The sequence below is a fragment of the Bombyx mori genome, chromosome 14, assembly GCF_030269925.1.
Source record: "Bombyx mori chromosome 14, ASM3026992v2".
Taxonomy (NCBI): domain Eukaryota; kingdom Metazoa; phylum Arthropoda; class Insecta; order Lepidoptera; family Bombycidae; genus Bombyx; species Bombyx mori.
This window is the reverse complement of record NC_085120.1, coordinates 10,992,516-11,002,661: the sequence shown is the minus strand read 5'-3', so window position 1 is coordinate 11,002,661 and position 10,146 is coordinate 10,992,516. Positions and strand designations below refer to the sequence as shown.

The 10,146-nt window shown below is 34.9% G+C and overlaps 2 protein-coding genes across 2 annotated transcripts in view; one reads left to right on the top strand and one right to left on the bottom strand.

The window, feature by feature from the left end:
* Window positions 1–235: 235 nt before the first annotated feature.
* LOC101737012 (AP-1 complex subunit mu-1) lies at window positions 236–2,130 on the bottom strand. Its single transcript, XM_004923743.4, has 2 exons — window positions 1,998–2,130; window positions 236–1,858 (listed from the first exon to the last, which is right to left on the bottom strand). Exon 2 carries the CDS (start codon window positions 1,849–1,851, stop codon window positions 583–585), a length of 1,269 nt encoding a protein of 422 aa, XP_004923800.1. The 5' UTR covers window positions 1,852–1,858; window positions 1,998–2,130; the 3' UTR covers window positions 236–582.
* Window positions 2,131–2,768: 638 nt separating this feature from the next.
* LOC101741904 (peptidyl-prolyl cis-trans isomerase D) overlaps window positions 2,769–10,146 on the top strand; it is a 49,454-nt gene continuing 42,076 nt past the window's right edge. The window contains exons 1-2 of the mRNA XM_038015458.2: window positions 2,769–3,036; window positions 8,814–8,951. Coding sequence (XP_037871386.1) covers window positions 2,967–3,036; window positions 8,814–8,951 — 208 coding nt within the window. The 5' untranslated portion in view covers window positions 2,769–2,966. The remainder of the gene's footprint in view (window positions 3,037–8,813; window positions 8,952–10,146) is intronic.

Genomic DNA, 10,146 nt, shown 5'->3' with positions numbered 1-10,146 from the left:
GTTGCGGCTAATGGTGAGTTCACTCAGCGAACTCGACGAAGACGGTGACGGATACTGAAGAGTCTAAAAGCACTGAATGGATCTGGGGATCCGATGTTTTGGGCGATGGCAGCTTTGCGTTACCGTTGTCTAGGTCGGATAGGTAATTAGTGGCGGTCACGATGAGAGGGACTTCAATCGTTTCAGATAATATTAAGGAAATTTAATCTAAAGGATGAAAATTATGAACCACAAATTGTATTATTATTAATTTATTACAATAATATAGTCAATTAAAATGCAAAACTTCAAACAAACAAATATCTATGATTAAAATATATAATTTTATTAAACTGAAATTGAAAGGTGCATATAACATCTAATGGAGCTCTACAGCTTAACTTTTTTAAAGTCAGCATTATTTTTACATTAGTCACAGACCTATCTAGTGCTAGTCGAGACTGTTTGGAAGCAGACTTCATCAACAATAATGATACAAACCTATCAAATTAACTAAATGTTGTTTTGAATTACTATTTTAGCATAGATGAAGTTTTTATGGCTAATGCAATTTCTATTGAAGCTCCAAATGGAATGTACTTTTTAATTTGTTCTTAACTGATAATCACCATTCTGAGTAATGTACCTTACCCAAGGTAGGGCTTGGTATCCACTTTTTTCAATAATTTTCAGATATCTTACTTGAATTCCAGAAGTTGTGAAATACGGTATTTCAAATTTTACTTGAATTGGGGGCTTTCCATCAACTTCCTCACATTCAACAGAAGGCAGACCAAAATGAGCTCTCATTAAGTACTCCTTGCCTCCTGGAAATGATTTGATTGACCATGTGATCGCATTTTGTTCTGGTGTATATTTAACGCTACCAATTGTTGTCTTGAATTTTGGTGAATCAGCATCAGCAGGAACGGGTATAATGATTTCAACGTTATTCGCAGTTGATCGTCTCTTAAACTGAGACTTAGCCTTTATCATGTATTCAACTCTTGAATGAGCATGACGCTCAATAACAGACTCTATCCAAATCAGAGGTTTTACATGAGTGTTGAGTCGGTATGACATCAATTCAAATTCACCATCAGGGGGTATAAATGAGATGGTCCTATCATTTTCAAAACGTGATAATCTAACACATTGATGGAACTTCACATCTTCTAACTCCACAGACTTTGATTTTCCTCTGCCGGTACTTTCAAATAAGACCTTATCGTTTAAGCCTAAACGTAATTCTGGCATACCAGACAAGTACACTCTCATTTTAATAGCTCCAACAATCTCACTCCTCAGTACATTACCATTTGAGTTGGCTAATAAATTTACAGACTCGATAACATCTAAGAAGACTTCATTCTTTCTATATTTTATGCCTTCGGACCTCCACGACACAGCATTGGTAACTGCCATGGGTATTTTGGGCTGCATTTCAAGTTTATGACCTTCTTGGGTGATGTATTCTTGTAGAATTTTGCTATCAGTGGTCTGAGGGTATCCAAAGTCTATGAGTTCGTCAAGTAGCTCGTAGATAACCACAAAGTTGTCTCGAATGCTTTCTTCCTCTAATTCTTTGAAGTACTCAGTCATAACTTCAACAATTTTGTACAAGAATACAAACACAAGTGCAATATTAGCATTTTTCTTTGTGGTTGATACAATGTACAAGTTGTTGGTTTTGATATAGGCGAATGTACATTCACTAGTCTGTAATAAAGGCGTTAACATTCCCTCTTCTTCCTTTTCCATCAGTAAAGGCATGAATTTGTCGATCACACCCAGATCAACATCACCACGGTAATTTCTCGAAATGAGAACTTTACCTTTGACATCTAGTATGTATATAGCCGAAGAAGACATGGTGAAGCTGAAATAAATCAAAATATACTGTGATACATTCTTGAAGTTATAATTTACATATGACACCAAAATGAAATATTTAGTGTCTATTTTACTGAAATGTATCGTTACAACATTAATCTCAAATGTGTTTATTTGTAACTTACCAGTTCCTTAAGCTATATTTTAGATTAATTTTACACTTTACAATAGTTTACATTATCTTATGACAAACGTAAGTTTCGGATTTTGGTACGTCAACGTTATAGATTAGGATATAGATTGGGTAATTTTTTTAAAGGATTTTATGACCTGGTAACTAAGACCTTTAGGTCAAGTCTTATTTTAATTTTTAATCTTATCTTTATGAAAAATGATAATATGAGTAATTTGAGACATTAATCAACTTAGATGAAATTAACAGAAATGAGATGAGATGAGATGATATGGGATGAAATATAATCTTAGTAAAATGGTGGTCCTTTACTGAGACTTTTTCAGTGAACCCGAGAAATTACATCCAGTGGCTTTGTTTCATTTTCTCACATTTGTGCACTTTCACAGATATTAAACTGTTAATAAACCACCGTTATTACATATTTAAACCTGAAGATACACTAAATAGACAAAATAAAACAAATCACACAACTTCACTCCTCACGTTTCCGCCAAAAACAGTCCAGATTGGTTCATGTCGACTTACTATATCACGGAGGTCGCATCGCCATTCGCTACGTATATACATAGGCTGGCGTCTCCATATCCTAGACATATTTTAGTAGATGTGTGAACTAGATTTCGGTCTTCCTGGTGTTAACAGGTTGTAGAGCCCGTAGACGTGAATGTTGCCATCTGATTTTTTATCTTCTACTTATTTTGATTTTGAATCGATAGATAGATACCTACACTAACTTAACCAATTTTTTTTATATCAGTGTATTGATATGCTCCGATACAATTCACATGCCTAATCTGTTGGCTTGCCGCACGCAGCTTGCCCGGTGCAGTTGACTTTTTGGTTTCTACTGTTTTAAAATAATTTGAGTGCTCTATTTTATTGCATTGAAGGGTCTAATTTAAGAAAAAAGTTGTACGCATTCAGTATTTACTTGTTTTTACAATCCAAGTGCTGTGAAATGAGTTCCGACAGGCGATCACAAACGAATCCTTTTGTTTATTTGGACATCTCTATTGATGGAGTATCAGGTAAATAGTTACTTCCTAGAGTACTTATCTTCTATAAGAACCAAGAATGTTTAGGACGTATATTTTATTACATTAAGTTTCAATTTTTTTATTTAATTACCGAATACAATTATGCAGCGCTATGCAGTTTTTGCAACATTGTTACTGCTATTTTGACCTTTGTTCAACTTGCCGGAAACTGGAATTCGTTTGCTACATTTTGTTAAAGGCTACAATCATAAAAGCGCTATTTATAGATCGATCATTTCATTGAAAATAATAAAATGCATTATAAAATTAAATTTTGTTTTGAAGCAAAAAAATCGTGTTTCGTGATGACAATTACTGTTTTGTCTCAAATTAAGTGAAAATGTCGACACCATTCAAATGAAATTTTTTTACAAAATAGAACAGAGGTACCTATGTGCAGTAATGGGCATGGTGATCTCAAACAAATATATACAGGAATTATTTGATAAAATTTATAGATATCTCACAGTTTAATATAGTTTATTTTATTCTGAACCTTTATATTCTTATAATTTACATATCTAAGTCAGTTTAAGTTGAACACAGTACATTACTCATACATAAAAAGATTTCATGAATAAATTGTTACTGGAATACATGTATGTTTATTTTTTAATACATTTAAAAATCATTCTTATTGGGGTAGGTAGGGATTGTTTATAAATAAAAGAGACAATATGTCTCATGCCAAAAAGGTACAGCTTCAGGGTATTCTTTTATTGGCCTTTGTGGTGATTGCTTTATTTGATACTCCTAATCTCTTAGAAAGATTGAAATTATCCAACAGCTCTTGGTCTGCATTTCATCTATTTTTTAGATATTGGTTCAATACACAAATGGGGTGACACATACAAACATCAGAGTGATGACAATCACCCATTCCACTTCACACCATTTTGTATGTATATAGTACTTTTTTAGGAAATTTCTTCAAGCTGACTTAGTCCTAATTTTATGTTTAAACTCTTAGCTTGATTAATTTCCTTCAGCAGAACTGTTCACTTACCTCGGCTCATATGCATATAGAGGCAGTGAAAATATCTAAGCAGCCCAAATATCTAAAATTGGAAGTGTAGAATGGAATAGGACTCTACCAATAAAACAAACCAGGCATTTATTGATCTATTTCATCAGGTGGACAGTAGGCTCATTTCTCCCTACAAAGGCAATTAATAAAGGCGCAATACAATACATCTGTTTTGCAGCCAAAGTAGGGTTGCTTATAGGGTTGGCGAAAGTGGCAGCTGAAGTAGGATCCACACAAGTATCTGCTGTTACCGATGATAAACCTTAAACTATAATCCAACTATGCTAGTAAATATAAAGGAAATACTGGTATCTCAATTTAATTTTGAGAATGAATAGAAAACATTGAAAACTACTTTAAACATACTCTTAGCATTGTATGAAATTCATCATATTTGCACAAATATAAAAGAAACAACATAATAGTAACAGTTTTGCTAAAGAAAAATACTTATTTCGTTATCTTCTTAAATAATCATAAAGTTTGACTGTTGACATAAAGTTTATCAACAAATATTTAGGTTACCTGCAGTATCTACATTTGTATATTGATGCAATATTTAATGCAGCATTATCGCTAGTACCTAATATTTCTAGCATGGCGTTTCGGTATGGAGACCGTAATCGAGTGAAGTGCTACGTGATGGGGTTCGGGATAAATACAATTTCCACCGAAGTACAAATTAAAACTCTATTTAACACTTAGATCGCTTCGTAATTAACTTCTTCGGCTTCGCTTCAAATGATCCGTCCGCTGTTTCGCTTCGAGTAGAACCGATTACTAATTACTAAACGCTTTTATAGTCGACACAACAGCTTTACAATCATCGAGAACATTCCCGATAGGGCGAGTCGTTTCGATGTGTTTCCTTTATTTGGTAATAGATGGCGTTACACTTCTCGAGCGTTCTCGATATCACTAGTTCTTTTGATATTGCCGGCGTAACAGAAGGTTCCCAATTTCAATCTCGTGCTTCAGGTGCCGTACCATTACCATTGTAAGCAAGAAGCGTAAACGAAATCGTCGGTCAAAGCGTTAAAGGTATTGGTTCAACACAGAGCGAAAGGGCTGCTAGTCTTGGTCATTTTTCTATGAATAGATACCCTAGTACCTAACATTAAAACTTTGCGGTACGTACCCAATCTCATTAACTTACAACCTGAATGTGAGCTCCGAATACGAGATCCCGACCGCAAGGCGAATGAGGCCATTGTACCGTCTGCTGATCTACATCAAAAATTCAAAAAACATCTCAAGAGAAACATTAGCGTTCTGTTAGTAAAATAATCAACGACCACGTGTTGGATTATTGATTTTTTTTTATTGTTTAGATGGGTGGACGAGCTGACAGCCCACCTGGTGTTAAGTCTTTACTGGAGCCCATAGACATCTACACACCATGCCTCGCCACCCACCTTGAGATATGAGTTCTAAGGTCTCAAGTATAGTTACAACGGCTGCCTCACCCTTCAAACCGAAACGCATTACTGCTTCACGGCAGAAATAGACAGGGTGGTGGTACCTACCCGTGCGGACTCACAAAAGCTCCTACCACCAGTAGAGAATCCAGTCTTATGCGAGTACACAGCTTACACAATTTTTTGACTACCTACCTTCTTTTCTTGGTCGTATCACTCTTGTCAGAGCGGTCGTGGTCATCATTCAGTATCATTGTTGTGAGCAGATGTACGCTCCACGTTCAATCCCCTCTTTGGTTTGTGGGTAGCCTGGTACACTTATGTAAACAACCGTCAACTGTCTTATGACTTGACTAGTTCGGTCCATCCATTCCACCTAAACAACTCAAAAAGGTACCATGTCAAATCTATCAAACCTACTCGTTAGGTTACTTACAATACCATATGTACTGTCAAGATATGATGTTTACACTTAACCAACGATGAACACAATCGATTCCAGGAGAAAAAAAGCAGTGCAGTATAAGCTATAACATAATATATAACAAAACCAAGGACTACTACACTGTTGGTGCAGAATACTTATGGATATTCAAGTTATACTGTGATAAAAAATAAAATAAATAAATATAATGATAAATTATAAATAAATAAATAAATATTGAAACTCGATAGCCTAAAGCTAATGTGACTATGGATAAGCATTAAACTCTATGAAATGTTCGTAATAACCAAAATAGATTCGCCTCGTCCAGTCCTGCAAAGTGTGTTATGATAGTTATTAACCGCTTGTGTGTAAAAACGAGGATACATTAAAGGATTGAGAATGCCTAAGAACTTACATAAAGGTTTTAAAATCTCTGAAAACTAATTGATGTACCGAAACATTCAGCAGTTTTATGGGTACCGAGCAATAACATTCGCTCGCTCGCAAACCGACGGTCCTAATGTTAATGTTCAGAACTTGTGTCTATGCAAATTTACCGTGCGAGATACCACGAGATACTATTTATTAGGTTCACACAACTGGATAAAATCTACACACATTAACATTTAACTTAAATAGATTTATAATATTAAATAACATAATAAAAGCTAAACGAGATTTTACTATCTATTAAATAATCTTGTTTTCTTGGATAGCCAATCGCTACACAGTTATTGTTCAACCTTTGCGAATGAAGCGAAGTACTATACAGTGTGCTTAGTGTGAGTTTTTTAACGTTCTCGATAGCGTAAAAGTTAACACAAATTTGTATGCAGTTGGAACAGCGCCCCTAGCGGCAAACAAAGGGAAGCCGAAACTTTTACGTGAACGAGAAGTTAAAAAAAAAAAAGAAAACTCACTAAGCACACAATTCACGCTTCTGTACTTAGGTAACATATCTAAGGATAGTCCTATGTTTTTTGTTTTTTTTTTTCGCCTTGATTAACATATTAATAGCATTGGCCTAACTGCCTAAGCGGATTCTATCTTCGTAGACCGTAGACTTACTTCTAATGGGTTTTACATTTCCCAGATTGAACGTGTAAGACGAATCTAGATCATGCAATTTGTTGTGTCGAGTGAATGGAATACGGAATCTTATTAAATTGGAAAGATTAAAAGTTGTTGAAAGAAATTTATGTCAATTGGAAATTGCAGACGCGCCGTAATTATAAATAAATAGAAATATTGTAAATGAAATTTTATGTAGGGGAATCGGTAAAAATTGATATTACTTATTATTATACATAGAAGTATGTATATATTATGTATTTTTAAAGCGGAGTCTAATTGCACTTAAATATCTAAGTCCGCACGAAATACAGTGAGTCCAAATAGATCATTCGGTTTTCGGTTGAAATAGATTTTTAACCGAAAACCGAAAAGGTGTTTTAACAAAAGAACGAGGAATCGTATGGTTCGAGGAGGGAAGTGGCATTCTTGATGCTATAGGTTCTGTTTTAACCATAAAATATTGACCGCGAGATCCTACTCACTTCTTAGTAATATATATATATATATATAAATGAATTGCTGTTCGTTAGTCTCGGTAAAACTCGAGAACGGCTGGACCGATTTGGCTAATTTTGTTCTTGAATTATTTGTGGAAGTCCAGAGAAGGTTTAAAAGGTAGATAAATAAAAAAATGCTGGGTATTAAATAAAAATAACAATTTTGTTTTTCATTTGATGTGGCCCACGTCGGACGGATTACTTTTGTTTGTTTTAAGTTTATTTTATACAAAAGTTTACGTCTTTTATTTATCGATTTACGAAGTCTGCCGGGTCAGCTAGTAAAAATATGAAAAAAACATATACATACATATAAAACTACTTAAATATCGGTGCATCGCTTTGTCTTGAATCACCGCCTTAGAGTAATATGTACATATGTATACATCCAAATATCATGAGGGCAATTAGAATCTTAATATCCGGTATGTATTTAATGAAATGAATAAGGAAATTATTCGAGTTTTATTTTCATACTAGACATAGCTCATAATACTCAACAATGACGTCATTGTTCAAAATCCGCCGTACCTACTAAATGTATCATCTTACAGTTTCTATTTTATTGTTTCTATTGAACGGTACAAAAAGTTGTAAAGTTTAATAAAATATTTTATAAATGTTAGTTTTGTCGAAGATATCTGGTTCTTAAACGTTTATGGCTCGTTTCAGAGCGGTCGTGGTATTTGTCTAACAGCATCTCATCATCTACTTTTGTGCGATTAATATGGCACTCTCATGAAGCGAGTCTCGTAAAACAAATTAAATCGAGCGTCGAGCGCATAACAACATATTCTAAATTTAGAATTTAGACGAAAGAATGATGAAGATATATGTACCTAATATGTTAGATACCTTTTAAAAATGCATCGAGGTATCGCGATAAATGTGATTTAAGTCTTATTTACATTAGATCAACGGCTATCATTCGTAAACGCAATATATAATAGTACGCATTTAATTAATCTGTAGTTTTTTAATTATTTCATATTTTAGTAACATTTGCATTAAAAATAAAATTCAATAAATGTAGGTTTCGCATTTTGCCTATTTATTTATTTATTGCTATTTGGGTGGACGAGCTCACAGCCCACCTGGTGTTAAGTGGTTTTTTTTTATTGCTTAGATGTGTGGACAAGCTCACAGCCCACCTGGTGTTAAGTGGTTACTGGAGCCCATAGACATCTTCGACGTAAATGCGCCACCCACCTTGAGATATAAGTTCTAAGGTCTCAAGTATATTGCCTTCCCATCAGGCTATCAAGCCAGTAAAGTACTTAGAATAATGATGATGAAAATGAATAAAATGAAAATAATTTTATTAGCTGGACGAATCGTGATCGAACTGAGGAGTGACGTAGTCCCGAAAACCGCAGAGAACTTCCGGGCGCTTTGTACGGGCGAGAAGGGCATTGGAGTTTACGGGAAACCCTTACACTACAAAGGAGTCAGATTCCATAAAGGTAAGGAATTTTTATTCTATACTAGTGGCCCCGCAGTAGTCGATCCGGGCACCGTCCTCGTCGAACCCGTCGCTTGCGACGAAGGGCTCGACGAGCGAACTAACCCACAGACACAGCCCACTGAGTTTCTCGCTGGATCTTCTCAGTGGGTCGCGTTTCCGATCCGGGGTAGATTCTGCGAAGCACTGCTCTTGCTAGGGCCAGTGCTAGCAACACTCCCGGTTTGAGAACCCGAGAGCTCACCTACACTCTAGGGTAACGCTGAAATAGCCTCTCAAGCCTATCAGCATAGGTACGGAAAAAAAATAGTGCCTTAAGTCGTTTGCTCGGTGGACGAGTTGATGAAGCTGAATGGACGAAGGAAATACTACTATTAAGTATACATGCCGTAAAAGATGTTTCAATTCAACATTTTTCCTCAAGTTAGAGTATATTAAGAGTAGAAATAATCTAAGGAAAAAAAACAGTGGAAACATTATAAATCTCAAGAACATAATAAAACACTCGTTTATTTTTAAAACAGCATGGATTTTTTTGTAATGCAAAAAACATATTAATAAAAAACTCGGTTTTATCTTCGTAGAGTGATCTGTTTTTTAACGTCTTATAACGCTATTCAACTGAAAAATCGTATTCGTTAATAATAAATCAGACAAATGCTTGGATTAATTATTATTCGAATTTAATCATCTATTAGTTTTAAATAATAGATTACGTGATTATAATACAGTTACTTAGTCGCTTCTCATTTAAAAATAATCAGTACCTAGTTTACTACTACTACTTTTATAATATTGTAATAAAGAGAAACCTTTATTGTTTTTTTTTAATATTTTTTGGAACCTCTGGGTCTGTGGAGGGACTTCGTTTTTATCTGTATTTTGTACCGTATGTTCCACGGGGAGTGCTCTGTATAATTGTTAGAGATGATTCCATCATCTCGTTTTTACTATCCCACCACCCGCCACCGGAGTAGAGTTCATCCATACTACCTGGAACCACTGCGTGTCTGCCTACAAGGGCAATAAAATATATATATATCGAAAAAGTAAGAAATTGCAATTCTTCAATAACATTTTTGGCCTTTACTAAAAACAAAAATTTTGGATTAAGGCACTTTAATTTTAGAGGGGGAAGAGGTCGACCGAAGAAGACATGGATGGAGTGTGTGAATGACGATATAAGAGAGAGAGGA